At 42.7% G+C, this 19,065-nt stretch overlaps 3 protein-coding genes across 3 annotated transcripts; 2 read left to right on the top strand and 1 right to left on the bottom strand.

Moving 5' to 3' along the window:
• Positions 1-482: 482 nt before the first annotated feature.
• On the top strand, positions 483-1,789 carry LOC108017732 (uncharacterized). The gene is made up of 3 exons (XM_017084841.4): positions 483-682; positions 744-962; positions 1,034-1,789. Exons 1-3 carry the CDS (start codon positions 538-540, stop codon positions 1,504-1,506), a joined length of 837 nt encoding a protein of 278 aa, XP_016940330.3. The 5' UTR covers positions 483-537; the 3' UTR covers positions 1,507-1,789.
• Positions 1,790-6,907: 5,118 nt separating this feature from the next.
• Positions 6,908-7,152, bottom strand: LOC108018173 (uncharacterized). Its single transcript, XM_017085671.4, has one exon. It carries the CDS (start codon positions 7,129-7,131, stop codon positions 6,970-6,972), a length of 162 nt encoding a protein of 53 aa, XP_016941160.1. The 5' UTR covers positions 7,132-7,152; the 3' UTR covers positions 6,908-6,969.
• A 760-nt stretch (positions 7,153-7,912) lies between these two features.
• On the top strand, positions 7,913-16,998 carry 5-HT1B (5-hydroxytryptamine (serotonin) receptor 1B). Its single transcript, XM_036814068.3, has 8 exons — positions 7,913-8,524; positions 10,452-10,585; positions 11,688-11,797; positions 11,868-12,057; positions 12,540-12,677; positions 13,600-13,941; positions 14,819-15,316; positions 15,696-16,998. Exons 1-8 carry the CDS (start codon positions 8,206-8,208, stop codon positions 15,792-15,794), a joined length of 1,830 nt encoding a protein of 609 aa, XP_036669963.3. The 5' UTR covers positions 7,913-8,205; the 3' UTR covers positions 15,795-16,998.
• Positions 16,999-19,065: the final 2,067 nt, after the last annotated feature.

Here is a 19,065-nt window from a genome sequence, read left to right on the forward strand (position 1 = left end):
GAACTACCACCACCACCAGCAGTTTATGGATTAAGTAAACACAAAGAGCGCAAATGAACTTTCCTTGCTCTGGCAAAAATTTTGCAGTTTTAATTTTTGATTTCACTACGGGCGGACCCTTTGGAAGCGAAACTTATATGGCTGGGTTTTATGGCAACTACGCTGCTTTCACTGCACTTCAAAGTAGAGAGTTTTGAATGGGAAAATTCAAAATCACAGCATTGCGAAAATAAGCTTAGCTCACAAAGGCACTTCAAGTGGCCAAGGTTCATTAAAATATATTCAACGAAACTCGCTTACATATTATCCAAATTAAAAGCATGCAGTCTGCCAAATCTATAAAAATATCAAAACCTTTTTGGGTATACTTTGGATTTCAATTAATACTTTTTGGACTTAACTTTCCCAAACTTTCGAGTCCACTCTAATTTGTATACGATGCATTTTTCAGTGAGCGATAATAAATTCCCAGGAAACTTTTAATGCTGCTGCAAGCTTTTGTTTCGACTGCCAGTCAATTTGTGGCATTTGGATAAAATGGACGCAGCTTATGTGAAGTTTGTGATGTGCCAGTGCCTTATAAATCGGGCGGACTGGGGCTTGGCCATCGGTTGCATGAATGTCGTCTACTCCTTTTTCCTGCTCCAGTTCTGGGTGGTGGAGCTCATCAAGTTTCCCGACCGTAAGTGCGGTTATTCCGCCTTATGCTCCAGAATTAACTCACGAATCCACTAAACCCGCAGATTATCCCGTCAAGTGGGTCTTGTTGTACGGCTTCAACGTCGTGTTCAATGTGATCACCATGATGAGAATAGTGAAAAGGGAGAGTTCCTCGGTCTTCTACTGGATGTGCGAGACAGCTGCCCTCTTAATATTCCGAGTGCACCACATATACTACCATCCAGATGAGTTTTGGCTGGCCAAAAGCGAATTGTACAGAGTGACCAACATTATAATCGATGGTGAGATGGATAACCGAAAACTAATGCTAAAATATAATATTTAAATAATTAAAATATATATATTCTTGCAGTTTATATTGGCCTATCGATGTTGGGCATGTTTTATATAATATGTGGGCTGCGTTTGCAGCCAGATCGAACGTTTTCCGAAGAGGAAATGGTCAATGACTGCAAATTCGATCCAGAGGCAGCCAAAAAAGCTGAACAGACGGATAAGGAGGAAAGCTGTGAAGGGGAAAGTGAACGGGGTCAGTTGGCCAAACAAAAGGAGCTGGAAATGAAGGAACTTAATCGCAAAGCCATTTTAAAACTAGCAGATCTCGAGGACGGGAGAACCCATTGCTCGCAGGAATTAGCACCACCCTTTGAACCCACTGCCCCCGAAGAGGAGAGTCTTTCTTCCGGGATAATCTTTATCCATGAGACACCAGAACCTTCAGCTCCGCCAGAAAGTCAGCTCTGCCTCGATGAGGACTTCTTCTGCGAGATCGATGATATAGGTGCCCCTGGCGATGCACCCAATGATATATCATTCAATGAATAGATAGCCATAAGTTTTACTTTCGCCGGCCAAACTACATAAACAATCTAAATGAAAGTAAATAACATTTTCACTTGACCCCCAAAAGTCTGACCGCAACTTTTGGCAACAAAGCCCAAAACGGAGAACAACAAACAAACAAATGGAGGAGAACTTGACTTAACTTTTCCGAGGGGCTGGGCGGGGGTTTTTCGGCTGGAAAAGGGATTACGATCAAAGCGTTCGATTGAGTGTGTCAATAAATTCCTGCCAGTCGACCGAGTGTAGAACATTTGTCCGGTAGCGGCGATAAATAGTTGCCACACGCTCTTGTCCGAGAGAGATCCCTTTTGGCCGGAAAGTTTCGTGTGAATTTAGTGCGGCTCATTAAGCCGGACAGTGTCAGTCATGTGCGTATGTTTGTGCAGCCCCGGGTGCCGGGGCCAATGGCTTTTTGTTCAAACTTCATTAAGCCGGGAGGAAATGGCCGGGCCATTGTCATTCCCATTCCCAATCCCATTCTTATTCCCATTCTCACTGCCATTGCAGTGGACTCCGTTTAATAATGGCCTGCCGGGCATTTGTCAACGGGATGCTTTAGGACCTAGGCTTTAAATGAGCGCGCTCATTAAGAAAATTAATGTTTGGGATTCATTAAAAGTGTCAAAGTGCGCACATTAAAATTATATAAAACGCCGGGGAGGAGTGACGGCTCTGGTAACGAGGCCAGCGTCTCGACTGTTGTCGATTTTATTAACAAACAAAGCATTAAAGGCACATAAAATGTTGACATAGCACCAGAGCACCGCGGCTTTGTCCCGGCTGCTCATAAAACTGTCTCATATTGACGGCTCAAGAACTGCCGCACACAGATACTCACCGACACACATGCACGCAGCCAGCCCTTGGATACTCATGTACATGTACGCATATCGTGTTTCTTGTCGCAGCATCTCATAAAACTAAACCGCAATTCATCAGTAAATTCCTTTCTCCTTTCTCCCTGCTTTTTTCTGGTCAGCCCGTCTGCCAGGGAATATGCTACAATTTTATGCGTCTCGTAAAATGGGAAAAAATTGTATTTATTATAATTATTATGTTATGCATGGTGACGGAGCAAGTTTATTGCACTCGCACATAAAAGTCGGAGCCTCGATGAAGTGATGATGCCGTCAAAGTTTATTCGGTCTTCGGTTCGTCCCCAATCCAAAACTTCCTGCTGGTGCTGCTTATCTCGGTGCCATTTATAATGGCAAATTATTTGAGATTTTCCCTAACTTTCAGCCATTTGAAACAATGACACACGCGTTGAGCAAAGTCAACAACCTTCCTTAGTGCAGCTCGAACTGTCCTTGCAGTGTCCTGCTGCTGGGACTGCACTGATAAAAAGTAGTACAAATTATTGTAAATAGTTTAGAAATACTAAAAAAAATATATCTCAAATTTAAAGTCATTCACTGATTTACATTAAACATTTTTTTTAGACCAAAACCTTAAAGCAATCAGTCAGGACTTTAATTTTTAAATTCCTTAATAATAGTTTTTTCTGACAAATAAAACAAAAAGGATTTTATTTTTATCCTTTTTGCGTCATTGGGAAAAATGTATATATAATGTTTTTAAAAGATAAAGGTTTATAGACACCCATTTTTTACGTTTGTTATACGAATAAAAGCCCACAAATAGATTTTTATTTCATTATTTAATTAAGTGCATAACATAATCATTTTTGAGTTTTCACTGAAAATGTATACATTTAGTTGCATATTTATATTTCTATATTTTTTTCATATATTTTATACTTATTATTTCGTTATTATATTTAAGAGACTTGAAAAAACGAGTATTTCAGTCCCTTGTAATCATTTTTTTTATTCATTGCACCTTATATTCGCTGTTTAAGAGGTAAAGCAGCTAAAATGTCTTTTTTTTCATTAAGTATGCACTTAAATAAAGCGGGTTAACTGATTATACGCACAAGCATCCGATTGTGGATGTCTTGGAAACCGGTTCCAAGTCCTATAAGTGGTATAATTTTTGCTCTGTGCCTTGATACAGCTTGAAGGGGCCGCATGTCACGCACTGGAAAATGCTTAACGCTCCCCAGCACCCAGAGTAAACTCGATCTGAGGAAAAGGGACCCACACAATGGGAGTTTTACGTGCTGCTGCGAAGGACGTCGCGCATCCAGTTAAAGTTTCTGGCTCATTAGTATGATGCTTAAAATTATTAAATGTGTGCAACTCGAGGGTCTCGTAAGTGCACAAAGATAGTTAGTAAAGCGCACATTAAGATAGTTCCGGCCATAGAAGTAAATTGCACTCTTTGCGGTCCCTTTGACTTCCCTTCAATCTGGGCCCACGCGTCGTATGCGCAATGGCCGGCCGATTGCAACAATCAATGTTTTATTGTTGAGCAAATACGGTAGGCCAGACCAGAGCCTCAAGCCGCAAGCCACAAAGCCAGGGAAAGCCGGGAAAGCAGGAAAGCCCGAGCAGGCGAATAAATGAAGGCCGTAATTATGGCCAAGGAAAATACAGACGCCGGAACGGGAGCAAAATGTCACGTACTGGCAATAAACCGCTGCTAATTTACGATGCCCGGACTGCCTCTGGTCCTGATCCTGGCCAAAGTCCGAGGACCAAGTCCGAGTCCTGGTTCCTGCCACTCGGCCGCCAACAAAAGGCGGCGGAAGTCAAAAGGCAAACGCCTAAGCAGTTTGGCCAACTCGAGAACTCCGGAATGTTTCGCATTACGGCCGCTGCATAGAAATGGCCATCAAGTCGACGGCGAGGGGCCTTTCGAACCTATCGAAACTGCCAATAACCAGGACAAAGGCCTAATGCGCATTAGCCGCCCCGGAACGTGCATTAGATATATTAAAATCGGGACTGTGGACTGTTGACTGTGGCGGACCTTGCATTGTCCGCAGCTGCGTTTTGTTTGCATCCATTAGCGGAAACGCACTGAGGCAGAACGGTGGCCAGCGGATTTTCCCATTTTCCTCGGGCCCAATTTTCAAAAATAATTGCGTTGAGGACTCGAAACTCAACAGGCAGCGAAGAGCGTCGGGCGGAAGACGGACTTTCGAGTTCGAAAACGGTTTCTCTTAAATGGAGACTTGCCAAAATTTTCGTATAAGAGAAGGCCGTGCGGCGCCTGCGTCGGCTGGGAAAAGTCTACAGGAAAATCAGCTGGTCGGTCGGTGATTCCGTCTACTTCAGAACGGCCACATTGAAGCAGTTTGTCAATAGTTACGCTCAAGACGCCACGCGTCTGCCGATCCGTTAAAGGAACGCCGCGCTTAGTATCTGAAAATTATTAAAATTTGAAATTCGACACAATCCCGAAGACTGAAAGCGAAATCAAAAAACGAAAATCAAACTCACAACCAAATAGCAATTTAAACGTTAAGTGAAATCTTGTAGACCGCGAACTCTAGTCCACCTTTTTGTTTCAAATAATTGAGTAACCAAAACCAGAGAAACCCGCATAATTAGCGTTCAAACAAGAAAAACCGAGCCCGAGTACTTAATCAAAAAAGATAAATACAAATCAACCATAGACGCGCACACAAACAAACCAAAAGCGGAAGCTGCCCGCTGTGTGTCTGTGTGTGTGGGTGTGAGGTCCTCAGGAACTCAGGTCCTCAGGAACTGGGGAACATCATCATCATCAGCATCAGCATCAGCACCATTGGAATCCTCGCATCCTTCGTGGTCGCCGCTGCTGTCGTCATCGTTGTCACATCTCGGCATAAATATTTATGTTGACGAATCTACCTGCGGCTGAGCGTCGCTAATGAAGCGGGCAAAATGAAAATGAAAGGACATAATTATGCTTATGTGTGAGTATAATGAATACGAATTTCCACAAGCTCCACAAGGCCAGCTGGGGGACCACCACCACTGCACTTTGTTCAGCGAAAAGCGCCCGGGGAATTCGTGCATTTTGTTTGCGTTTTCCGTTACGGTTGAATGTCTGCTACTTTCTCCTTTCTTGGCCAGGTTTGCTTTGTGCAAAATGGCACTGGTGTTTGGGCGGGGGAGGGGGTTTATTGGTGGCCAACATGATTAGTTCGCAGGAAGGGGGTTGCTTGCAATTAGGCAACTGCATTAGGGAAAACTTTTCGCTGGCAAGTTGGTAACTTGAGTGCAAATTGCTGTCGTCCAATCATCTTCATAAAGTTTGCGCCAGCACGAGTCCATGAACTCCCTGCCATTGTGTGGAAGGCAATCCATTGTTTCCATTCAGCTGCTAACTGAGTTATGACCCCATTCGACTGGCTTCCCCACACATTTGACTAGCACCCCCTCCCCTGCTAATTGGTACATTGTACGAGTCATTCTGGTGATCAAAACCAAAAGGCTGCTAAAAGATTACGCTGACACAACGAGAAGGAGAACGAGCACTGCCAGCGGCAGACATTCAACAGAACTTTTTGTATATTTATTAGAGTATGAATTAATTCAAGTATGAGCAGTGTGTGTGTTGTGGGGAAAGAGTTAAGCCTTCGAGGCACATTCTGAATCAGATTCGCACAACGGAAAATGGAGGAAGGGGGTGGAAAAGCCACCGCAGCCCGGCGCGATTTTCCCTTTTTCTCCTTGACTTTTTTCGACTATCCCCTGAGGCGAATTTTGTTGCAAACGTTGGCACATTTTTTTTCACTCCACCCACAGTGTATTGCGAATGTAATTCATGTACACGACCTTGGTGTATAACAAAAAAAAATGGTTGTGGCTGTGTGGCAGCAACAACTCGCTTTCATAATTAAAATGCAGAAGAATATGGCCTGGGGAGGCGACCGCCAGATACCTCGCTTAATTCTCAGATGGCATTACTTGTGCCTTGAAGTGATTGCTCAAGATCGAATACATATATGTATCAATCTTACGAGACTTAGCATACTTTCCGGCTTCAATACTAATAAATGCCTTGAACTCCAAGCCGCACAAACATTTAAAGTGCATTTATTAATAGCGGTGCCAAGAAAACCCCTGAAAAGGCGAACACGGGACGGATGACGATTACCTTGACTATGAAAATACTTCTCACACATGAGCTGCTTGGGCGCATCGCATAACCATAACCGTAGACCTCCTTCCGTTTCCGGTGCCGCCCATTAACATTTTAGTCTCGGGGAAAGGCAAAACCGAAAGCAGCCACTATTCAGCGAGGGTCGGGCGAAGTCTTCTCGCGAATTTCGCCGATGGCGAACCGCAACCCATGGAGCGACCTTCGCAGGTCAGGTGTTGGCCCGGGTATTCGCCTCAGACTGGTTAACTGCCTTCACCTGGGGACACCTTGACACAGACAAAGGTCAGGCAGTGGGTGGGGCGCACAAAGGGCAAGTGGCAGCCAAACCAAACCAAACTAAACCTAACCCCCTCCAACGACCATCCGAGAGTGAATTAAGCAGGAATGCAGATGCCCCAGCGACTCGCTGGTTTATTGTATTTCTTGGCCAGCGTTTAGATATGCATATCAGTTCCGTTCCAACTTCCGTGGGTAGGGCGAATAGTTGCCGTCGTATCTGTCGTACCTATAGGGCTCCCCTGGTGCGGAAAATCCGGGCAGCGGTAGCAACAGCAGCAGCGAAATCAGCAGCAGCAGCTGCATCGTGTAGCCAAGTGTTAGCAGCAACATTTCGAACGAAACTGAGCAAAACAAGCTGATAGCACAGCTATATATACATTAAAATAAAAAATTAAATATTCACAGCACACTGAAAAAAAGGAATAAATAATAGACAAAGAAATTTTGAAAAATTGGACTTTACCTTTGGCAGATAACAATTTCTAGGGTATAGATTAAGCACTGCATAGCTTCATTGTAAAAGTAAGAACACAACCTTCATTCAGTATTATATGTCACAACACAATAAATGAAAAACAAATAAAACTATTTTAATTTTAATATTAAAAGAATACTACTACTACTAAGAATACCCACAAAATATGACTGGTTCCTTAAATGTCAATCTTAGTTTGCTTTTAATGTTCAAAAATTATTTTCAAAGTGTGCTGGATTTTCCCAGCTCCAATCGTGATAAGGATCTGCCCCCTGGAGGCACTCAGTCGTTCTAAGAATTTAAAACTATTTTTAATGATTGCCCAGCTTTAACTGAGATAAGGGTCCACGGGTCAGGGGGCTCTCACTGGGCAGCTTGTGAAAAACTTGTGAAAGAGTTCGCTCGATTGAAATGATTAATTAATTGGTGGAATCGAGCTAAACTGAGCGCGTCGAGACGAGCATCATTTATCATGGTGTGGACTTAATTCGAGCGCCCTGGCTTCGCTGGGGAAATAAAAAATAAAGAGCCAACTTGTGTTATTCTGGGGCGGTACATTATGATTTCGTCTGAGGCCTTCGCTTCTCGCTTTCCATAGACCTCTCGCCCATTGTTTGCCATTCATCTCTGACTCCCCATTGACTCTCGAACCGCCCTATGTTTTGCAGTTTACGTGTTAAGTGCTTGGCAAGCACGATTAAGGCGCTTTATCACCCGCAACAGCGGCAGCAACACGAACGACAAGCACGCCAGCAACAGCAACAGCAACGGCAGCAGCATCAACAGCAACAGCAGCAGCAAAAGAGTCAACAGCAACAGCTGCGACGGCAGCAACATCACCAGCAGCAGCAGCAACACATCGCGCTGTAGTCACACCCAGTAGCACACACATATCTAGATACATATACTGTCAGATAAATACACACGAGATGCTGAAAACTGTGACAACAGCAATGGCTGCCGCCGATGACGATGTCCCAGCGAGCATTTTGGAAATTGAACTGCCAGCCATTTTGCTCAACGAGAGCCTCTTCATCGAGCTGAATGGCAATCTCACCCAGCTGGTGGACACGACCAGCAATCTCAGCCAAATCGCCTGGAATCGCACTGCAAACGGCAATGGCAATGGCAGCAGCAACACTTTCGACCTGGATGATGAGCAACGGGCGGCGGTCGAGTTCTGGCTACTGGTCAAAATGATCGTCATGGCCGTCGTGCTGGGACTCATGATACTCGTGACCATCATAGGCAAGTACTTAATCAAAATCAAATCCAAATTTAAATTACCCAAAAGGGGGGGACATTAAATTATACTCAAATTTATGCCGCCGGGATGAGGCTGGGAAAAGTTTCCATATCGCCGACAGAAACTCAACTGTAAATGAAGTGAAATTTATGATGCAGAAGATTTTTATTGCGCCCCTTGGAAGATTTTTATTGATTTTTGGGCTTACAAAGATGATTTGCTGCCGCCTGCTCTAAGAAATGGGCTCGGGAATAGGGCTTTCAATGGGTGTCGGGTGCTTAGGGCGGCTGATTGTTTTGGTTGGCTGGATGATGTACGAGGAGTTCTTTGAGTTAAGCGCCGCAGAGATGCCAGTAAAATAAAAAAACGAGCCAAAGTTTCCAAAAATGTTTGCCGCGGCACGTAAAAAGCTATTAAAACGGCGCCAAGGTGTCAAATGCAAATTACGACAAGCACACACTTTTTGGCACACGATGAAGGTGTTTTATACAGAGAGAAAAAATTATTCAGTGAAAGGATTCAATTATTCTTACTTTCGAATTTATTAAAAATATTGGGATTATTACCTTGTTAATTCAATCAAAGTGACTAAAATCAAATGGTATTTGTAATACATTTTCTCTTAATGTTCAATCAATTTTGTGATTTGACATGGCATAAATATGAAATTTTAAATATTAACTGAACTTAACCAATAATAATGACTGAATAATTAAAGCACATAAATTAAGAAATCGAGTACTGATTACTGGCAAGTGTAAGTATTATGTTGCAGTGAACGTAAAATGCAGTTACGTACTAAAAAGCAGTACGACCCGTTTCACTTTTATAGGCCATGTACCAGCAAGTCAAACTACCATGTTGCATATTCCAAGCAAAATGTGTATCACAAACGATATAAATCTTTGAAAAGGTTTTGAAGAAAAAATTTAATAATATTAGCTTAGCTAAGCAGAAGTTTCAACTATTCTTATTATTAAGATCAAGTTATCCTATTTTTCGTTGAAAAATCTGTGTTCTTTGTGCCATATAATTAGGTTAACTGAGCTTAGCTCATTTTTAAAACACTATTATTTTTTAGGGTTCCCAAAGACTGGGTGTTCCAACAGAACGTTATACCTAACTAATCGCTAGTTTCGGCAAAATTTTGCTTGGTGCTAGCACACACACGCTGTCCCCAGTTTTGGTGCCGTTGCGAACACACGTCGTATGCGCAACATTTCCCCGGCAAGACATATGCAAATGCGTTTTCTGGCTGGGGCCAAGCGACGACAAAACGTTTTGACAACCTGCAGACAAGCTCGCTGTCTCAGCAGCTCCAGTTCCAAAGGGGGGCTCCAAGGGGGGTCGAAACAGGGGCTGGCGTCACTCCGGCTGCCATGGAAAAAGCAGGGACGGTGGCGTTGGGCAAAAAGGGGCAAGGTGAGGTGAGGTGAGGAGGCACTGCGGCAATTACAATTTGCCAAGTTGCATGCGCTTAATCAAAGCAAGCAACGACAATGATGATGGCGATGATGGAGCTAGCAGCCATCCAGTACTCATTTGCATCCCACAGGCGAGGAGACACTGCACAGAGGACCCGGGATAAGGAGACCCGGGAATGTGGAGGGAGGTGGACAAGTGGGGCATGCACGATTGCCTGCAATTAGGCTGGAAAATGAAGACTCCTTTGACACGAATCCTTTGCCACTGATTGATTTTGCACCACTCCTCTGGATGTTTTCCATCCCGTTCGCCCACTGCCAAAAACGACACACAAAAGTTAATGATTCCGGCCACTCGACGTTTCCAGTGAACTGCATTCGAACTCACTTACTTATTCATCGGCACTGAAACGGAAGGCTGCATTTACCGCCTCACTTAATATATCAATTTATCAATTTATCGCTTTCTAATGGGGCTCCTGTTTTCTGCTCTCACTGTCCACAGGCAACGTCTTCGTAATTGCCGCCATTATACTCGAGAGAAACTTGCAGAATGTTGCCAATTATTTGGTTGCATCCCTGGCAGTGGCTGATTTATTTGTTGCCTGTCTTGTCATGCCGCTTGGCGCCGTCTACGAGGTAAGTTGTCCTCCTCTTTCATTTTACACGGCAAGAAAAACGGGGGGATTACATTTAGAGATGCCAAGGGAGGGCAATGGTAAAAAAAGGAAAGGAACATTTCTAATCTAGTATAGTAGATTTTAAACTATTTAAAAACACATTTTCGAGTTAAGAAATCATTTCAAGAAATATTTGTTATAATTAAAATGTTGTGCTAAAAAAGGAGAACAATCCTTAAAATTGTCTATTCAATTGGCACAGTACTAAATTTACAAAATGGATTCCAAAATATAAAATTCCATAAAACATTTTGACGGTCAAAATCCTTTATAGCGCCTAATTTAGTATATACTGAGTAGCCATAGATCATTGTGGATGGCCCAGTGGCGGATTAAAAATTTAATTCTGGGAAGGGATATAAAAAAAATTTTTTTAGATGAAATAAAAAATTGTGTGTTAAAATACATATTAAATATACTTTTGAATTCTGGTGGGGAATCTATTCCCCATATCCCCCGTGGATCCGCGCATAGAATAATCCTTTTTGGTAGTGTTACCAGACACTGTTTCTATAATTTAGTCGAGAAATAGTTGAGCTCAAGAGCAGAACGTATGGTGAACAGTTTCAGTTTTAAGGTGCTTTGTAAATTATATCCAACACAATTATCCTTAAATAAAACCTATGCCACTCGAAAAGCTAACCTACACATAAAGAACGGTTACCTTTTCGGATCGATTTTAATATAATCAATACGTATCCTCAAAAGTTAGACGTTTTTGATGTTTATCGCCTGGAATACTTCTGAAGACCTTCTTTGTCAATTTCATTTAAAAGTTATAGTCCCCTAAATGGCCATTTTAAAGCGCGTTAAATCGTTTTGCACTGTGTATTGCCACTGCCATCGCCGAGGCAACTCGATTACCCTAATGGAAACTTGAGCAGGAATGCTGGCAAATGAAATTAGGCGCCAAAGAGTTGGCACTGGCCCGGGGCAACCTCGTTTGCAGGCGACTAATTGTTTCAATTGCATCATCACTGGCAAACAATGTGTTGCTAAATGTCACTCCTTTCTTTCCTTTCTTCCCTTACCCCCCACCGCCCTGGAAATTGCCGGCTCAGATAAGTAATGGATGGATATTGGGACCGGAACTGTGCGACATTTGGACGTCTTGCGACGTCCTTTGCTGCACAGCATCCATCCTGCACCTGGTGGCCATTGCGGCGGACAGGTGAGTGCTGCCAGTCAGCCAGCTGTATTCCTGTGCGACGGATGGCAATTTGGACCTCCTTCCGTTGCAGATATTGGACGGTGACCAATATCGACTACAACAATCTGCGGACGCCGCGCCGCGTATTCCTCATGATTTTCTGCGTCTGGTTTGCGGCCCTGATTGTTTCCTTGGCCCCCCAATTTGGCTGGAAGGACCCGGACTACATGAAGCGCATCGAGGAGCAGCACTGCATGGTGTCGCAGGATGTGGGCTATCAGGTGAGCGATACTGATTGCAGGAATCCTTGGCTTGGGGGTTGAGTGAAGTCTTTGGTGCGATTGGCAAGAGGTTAAGGATTATATTTATAACAGAATAGCTTAATACTAACCCACGAAAAAGTTAAATAGGTAGCTATATAGTATAGTATAGTGAAGTGAGATTTTACTTATCTAAAAGAGTCAGATGGATAAGCTAAAAAACAAAATAAATGTGTATTCCTCAGTTTATTTGAGTACTAAACTATTTATAAGACCCTATTTGTATCAGCAAACTAACTTAGTCAACTAAAAAGATTTTTTACATTCTCAGAATTTAGGGTGGTTTTCTTGACTGACTTCGGATTAAATCAATAATCCTTTCATGTTTTTGTATCCTTTGTATTATTGTCATATTGTAATCTAAGATTAAATATTTACCAAGAAAAAAAACAGGAAAATGAAAATGCCAAGAATTTCTACATACTTTTTCTTTGATCAAATAGATTTTCGCCACCTGTTGCACTTTCTATGTGCCGCTGCTGGTGATTCTGTTCCTATACTGGAAAATCTACATAATTGCCAGGAAGCGCATTCAGCGACGCGCCCAGAAGTCATTCAATGTGACCCTAACCGAGACTGACGTAAGTTAATCAATAACAAGGCAATCTCAGCTGGAGCTAAGTGCCCCACAAAATCAAAGTGATAAATGCCAAGTGTCCACTTAGCCAGCCTCCAAGGAAGAGTGCAAAAATTACTCATACGCCCAGTGGCACAAAAGAAAGATATTACACAAGCATTCAGCTATTTTTTCGGGGCTGGCTGAGTGGCTGTTGAGGCTGCTGTTCGAGAAGTGTATTTGCTTGCCTGCCATAATGAGTGTGTCATTAACAGAAACAATAATGCGAAAGGGGGTGTGGTAGTTGGTGGTCGGAGGTCGGTGAAAGTCCTCAGCTGCTCATTAGCATGCCCAAGTGAGCACTCGAAGCGAGCCGCTGCGGCGAAAGCCAAACAACTGCCAACCGAGATTTATGATCACCCCGATGTGTGGCCCTGGTTTAGGGGCAGATAATTACACTGTTAATAATTGATATCTAATGGCATTAACAAGTAATACAAAATGTCAATGGCCACCAATTACTCATTCCCCACATAATTTCTTGTTCCAGAATTTTCTTTAACTAAATTGTGTTAGATAGTATCCATTAAAATAAATTACAAATATTTTGTTAATTTTACATACAAAAAGTTGCATATGTTTTTTTTCTGAATTAAAATGAAATGATTATACAAAAAGTATTTAAAAATATTGTACTAATTTAAAAAAATAATTGTTTTAAATACATTATTGGCAAATTTTTTTCTCTGTGCAAGTGAAACACCTAATACGAAAGGAACGTGGGGAAATTCACATTTTGCATTTGATTTGTTTTCATTTCGTTGACAAGACACAAGCCAAATGTGCTTCCCCGAACAGTTTTCAGCAAGTTCGTAAACAAGGGATGCCCATAAACAAGTCTGGTACTATCTCCTCGCACGTATTTATTTTTATCAATAATCCCACAGTGCGATTCCACGGTGCGGGAACTGAAGAAGGAGCGCGGCAAGCGGCGAGCGGAGCGGAAGCGGCTGGAGGCGGGGGAGCGGACCCCGGCGGGCGGGGAGGCGGACTCGCAGCTGCAGCGGCGTGCCCGCAAGCGGATGCGCATATGTTTTGGCCGCAACACGAACACGGCCAACATAATTGCCGGATCGGAGGGGGCGGTTGCCAGATCGATGGCCGCCATAGCCGTGGACTTCGCCAGCCTGGCCATCACGCGCGAGGAGACCGAGTTCAGCACCAGCAACTACGACAACAAAAGCCACGCGGGCACCGAACTCACCACCGTCTCCAGCGACGCGGACGATGTAAGTACGCCCATTGTCTCTCCTGTAATTAGGACGTGCAGTGGAGACTCGGTAAAGTAAATTTTCTTGAGGAAATGTTATACATTCGGGACGCAAAAAATAATGAAAAATGAATCTCTGCTTGATGAAATTCCGGTAGAGTTTTAACTTGATACTCTGTGACCTGACCAAAAATGGCTAAGCTTTATATTCGTAAAACGAAGTAGTTTTGATATCACCTTTTCCAGAAGATTAAGTAGTCGACTTTCTTTTCAATATCTCTCTTTTTTAGAGAACTTTCGTAAAGAGAAACAATAAAATCAATCTGAAATATAATTTACATAATTAAATACTATACTAAATACGTGTAAACTATGCTGATGATATAAAATTGGTTCTTACTCCATTATTGTTTATATATTTAAGATGATAATACTAACATACATACTTAACCTTCGACTACTTATTTATTTACTTAATTTGACAATTCATTTATTTACTTAATTTAATTCTTACACATTTTTTTATTGTTTAGATGGCATCAACATACTTAAATTATTTATAGAGTACTGTTTCTAAATTACATTTGATAAATGAAGTGTTGAAACCCTACTTAAAATGTTATATATTAGTAAACACTCGAAAGACAGTTGAATTTATTTTACAGCTCAGCTTGCTTAATTAAAAACCCACTTCCCTGACAGTTAAACAAAACTTCAAAATTTCACAAATTTTAATCCGCGATCCGAGCAAATATTTATATATTTACGCATAAACATTTTGTAAGCCTCAGAAAGTCAACTTATTGAAGCTGCCCTGTACAGCCATAGTCATTTGTTCGTCGCACGCCCTTTTGTTATTGCGAGATTAACCCTTAACTCCCCGCTTAACCCCCTAGTACCGCACCAGCAACGCGAATGAAATCATCACGTTGTCGCAGCAGGTGGCCCATGCCACGCAGCACCATCTGATAGCCTCGCATCTGAACGCCATAACGCCGCTGGCCCAGTCCATCGCCATGGGAGGTGCTGGCTGCCTGGCGACGACCTCGCCCTCGGAAAAGCTGGGGGCAGGAGGCGGAAACGGAGGTGACGGGGAGGCGCCCGGAACAGAGGGCACCAGTCCTGGAAAGAACGCCGGAGTGGGCCTGGGCGGAGTGCTGGCCAGCATCGCCAATCCGCACCAGAAACTGGCCAAGAGGCGGCAGCTCCTGGAGGCCAAGCGGGAGAGGAAGGCCGCCCAGACACTGGCCATCATCACCGGCGCCTTCGTCATCTGCTGGCTGCCCTTCTTCGTGATGGCCCTCACAATGAGCTTGTGCAAGGAGTGCGAGATCCACACGGCGGTGGCATCGCTGTTCCTCTGGCTGGGCTACTTCAACTCGACCCTGAATCCGGTATGTAAATTAGGTCCTGCAGCTGGCCTTCACCTTTCAGTTAAAATGGTGTTTTAGGTCTTACCTCTTACCAGAAAGCCTGTTTATTTTCCATGGCAAAGTAGTTTTTTGATACTTGAAAATTTAAAGCCTGACTTTTAAAATATCTTGGACTAACGTTTGTACTGTTGTAACCTATTAGACAGTATTTTCAATTAATTACAAATATTGTATATATTATAAAAAACATAATAATGATCCCTATTGGAGAAGGACCTATGAAAATAAATTAAGAAACCTACCTGTCACCAATTTTTATTAGGCAGATGCAGCAAACAAGTAATACTTCCCGCACTAAAAAATATTTTTCTTGTTCTACAAACATTTCTCTCTATACCAGGTCATTTATACCATCTTCAACCCAGAGTTCCGACGGGCCTTCAAGAGGATTCTCTTTGGCCGAAAGGCTGCCGCCCGTGCGCGCAGTGCGAAAATTTGATTTCAACTGAAGGATAACGAGGACCAGTATTTGTAATTAAGGTCGAGCGAAGAGGAAGCCAAGGTCGGAATTTACTGGAAGGCAATGTGCTACGGAATTGGCATTGATATAGGGCGTAACTAGCAAGTACAGACGATGTTTTAGCAGTGACAATCCTAACTAGCTGTAACTAACTAACTAAAATTCCTCACCACACAAACGTGCCCCAAAAAGACAAAACCCGAAGAAACAATACAAAATTGTAACCGAAACCAATCGAGTAATGGAAACTTGGAATTAAGCTAGCGGATACTCACTAGATATAAGTAATGTGTATGTAATTTATAAATATTTCTACAGTCTTCCCTGTGTCTTAAAGAAATCCAAGCGTAGTACGTTTAGAAACCCTAGAACCCTAAGTAAGAGGATGGAGTGGTGATCGCAGATCGAAAACGGTGATCGGTTATAGGCTGGGTCCAAAGAACTTCTTACGCTTTCATATTCTGTGTTAGTTAAAGTGTTTAGTTGTAGCCTAAGCAGAGGAATGCTCAATTATTTCAATTGGATAAGCACATTTACATAGAAGTCAATATCAAAAAATTAACGAATTTACACCGAAAACCCATCCACAAAATGTTGCATAACACCATAGGGGTAAGCCACCAACGTCACGGCTAATTAGGCAAGTACACCCAACTTAATTCTGCAAAATTAGCATAAATCCAAAACCGAAAGTTAAACTTTTGTTGCTAATATTCCCCACACACTCACACACACACACATACCATTGGAGAGCCAGGAAGCCGCAACAAAAAGTTTCAGCCATGATACATGATATGCAGTTATGCGCTACACGCATTCATACCTAGTGGTTTATCATATATGTAGTATAGTATTTATGGTTCAATTTTTGAAAAGTTTTCTTGTAAATAAACGGACTTACAGTTTTAGCAAATAGCAAAACCCACAGAACCCCGCAACCACAACAAGAGCAACAACCACTCGAAGAACAACTATATATACATGTGGGTCTGTGCGAAAGGGCCATTAAGTCAATGCTGCAGTTGAAACCTAATACGCTTCGGTATGCACACATATGCATACCTACATATGTCTATCTCGATATGTATTTGTAAGTTGAATTTTGTGTGTACGTGTGTTTATGCCACTTCTCGATGTGTACTTGATGTCAAAGTTATTAAAATTGTGTTTTATCAAAAGCGTACGCCTGCATTCGATATTTTATTCAATTTATGGGGGATATGGGGGTTATTTTCGGGGCTCTACGGTCACCGCTGCTGTTGGTACTCAGCTCCAAATTGACTAACTTTTCAGTCCAGTGCCGACCGCACGCACGTCTGTATTGTTTGGAGCCGGGCGAAATGTCAGCGCATTGAAATGTCAAAGTTCAAGTGCACACTCACGCCCCCAGGTGGGTGTGGCCGGTCGGGCAGTGGCTGGGCGGAGAGGCGGCATAGGAGATGGATTACGCATTGGCATTATCAACGCCGGAACAGGCCAAAGCCGACAAATGGCCCAGAAGCAGCAGCAGCAAAAATCGATACATCGTGCGGTACCGGGACGCAGGGGCGCGGCACGGGGGATCGGAATTCGTGTTATACATTTCGGTACTTCACATCCACCCGGCCCCCTTCCACTTTTTTCCTCTAGCTGTCTCTGGCTGCAAGTAAGCTTATTAACGGTGGCCCTCTGCAGATGGAAAATGGAGTGCTGAGTGCCTGGTGGGTGTTCAAGAGCCGAAAGTCAGGTGTGCGGTTCAAGGGCTATCAGTCAATGGGCCGAAACCACAGTTGCCACTTCAAAATCTGTTAAGTGCGAGGAAAAATGTCAGGACTTCATCATATTTTAAATTTAAACTCTTCTTAAATTAACGACATAATGTAGAAATACACAATGGAATATACTTGGTTTTAATTTAAAGTATTTAAAAATTGAGGTTATGGCTATATTATTTCTAAGGACGACATGAAAAACAGAATAGTAATTTGTTTAAAGTTCAAAACTTAGGTTACAGGGAAGAATCCTCCATAGATGCTAGGACTTTCGGCCGGAATAAATGGATATTTACAGGATTACTTAATAGTTAATATATACATCAATTTGAATGGGAAAAGATTAACATTTTACAAAAGTTTAAGCAGGTTAACTGATTTTAAAAAGGTTTAGATTTTGCTGCAGATTTTTAAATGAAGGGATAAGTAAAAGGTCAGTATGTTTTATATTTGAGTTACAAGGTCTGTAATTAAATTTTATATTTTCAACTTATTTTTATTCCTTTTTTGATAAACTAGTTGGTATTTTTCAAAATACTATAAAATATTTTACTATTTTTTATAGTTTGTCCCTGACCAAAAGTCTCCCAATAATGAAACTCACTGCATATTCGCACACAAGCGAGAATTCCCAGAATAATATTTACCAACACTTTTAATTTCCTGTTGGCCCCGTAGGAAATGTCCTGCGGCAGCGTCATAATAAAGGGAGAAAGGAATTACGAAATCTGTCTGGAAAGTGAGTGGAAATTCGGGCTGCCAGCAAAGTTCGGGATAATGACAAATTAAATAGCGTCGACTTGAGCAGTCAGGCCATGCAAATAATAATAAAGCCACTCGGGGAACTTTTCAATTTCTGGCAGGCGGCAAATGGAGCGAAGAGTTCCAAAGGACGAGAGTCCCCAATGTGTCACATCATCGATATGTGTACATAATGCACACACGCACATGTGGCTGAGGTGCGTGCCTGTGTGCTCGGTCCTTTATTAGCCTAGTAGCATTATTAATTTCCTCCCTGGCACCCAGCAATGGCAATAGCTGCAGGATAATGCCAATAAAATTCGTTTTATTAAAAAATTCTTTTGCCAAAAAATTCCATAAATCGAATAAATATCGAGTGGCACTCCGGCAATCGTTGGGGGATTTCAGGGGCGGGCCACCCAGGAGATCCCGGAACTCGGGGCAGTTAATATGCCACACGAGGGGGCAGGGGGCTTCGGCAGGCGGGAGCAGGACCAAAATCCAGCTCTGTTTGCTTGGGCATCAATTTTTGAAGGCTCCTTCAGCCGCACCGAGCGAACTTTGGGCAGGCAATTCAAAAGGTATTAAAAGTATTAAACGAGAAATGAGAAATGAGTGTGGCCCGAGTATCTATCGGCTGCCCGCATTAGAGTCTTCGAGTGTGTGTGGGTAACTTTTAATTGAATTGCATTGAGAGTGTGCAAATTGCTTCAGATGATTAAGGGCTTATGGCCATGGCTTTCACTAAGCCCCAACTA

The sequence above is a fragment of the Drosophila suzukii genome, chromosome 2R (assembly GCF_043229965.1).
Source record: "Drosophila suzukii chromosome 2R, CBGP_Dsuzu_IsoJpt1.0, whole genome shotgun sequence".
NCBI classification, from domain to species: Eukaryota; Metazoa; Arthropoda; class Insecta; order Diptera; family Drosophilidae; genus Drosophila; species Drosophila suzukii.

Excerpts from the sequence above, each read along its gene's own strand:
- LOC108017732 (XM_017084841.4), top strand. The coding sequence starts at position 538 with ATGGACGCAGCTTATGTGAAGTTTGTGATGTGCCAGTGCCTTATAAAT. Across the intron at positions 683-743 it reads GCTCATCAAGTTTCCCGACC|ATTATCCCGTCAAGTGGGTC; the intron begins GTAAGTGCGGTT and ends CTAAACCCGCAG. Across the intron at positions 963-1,033 it reads GACCAACATTATAATCGATG|TTTATATTGGCCTATCGATG; the intron begins GTGAGATGGATA and ends ATATTCTTGCAG.
- LOC108018173 (XM_017085671.4), bottom strand. The coding sequence starts at position 7,131 with ATGTTGCTGCTAACACTTGGCTACACGATGCAGCTGCTGCTGCTGATT.
- 5-HT1B (XM_036814068.3), top strand. The coding sequence starts at position 8,206 with ATGCTGAAAACTGTGACAACAGCAATGGCTGCCGCCGATGACGATGTC. Across the intron at positions 12,058-12,539 it reads CGCAGGATGTGGGCTATCAG|ATTTTCGCCACCTGTTGCAC; the intron begins GTGAGCGATACT and ends TTGATCAAATAG. Across the intron at positions 12,678-13,599 it reads TGACCCTAACCGAGACTGAC|TGCGATTCCACGGTGCGGGA; the intron begins GTAAGTTAATCA and ends ATAATCCCACAG.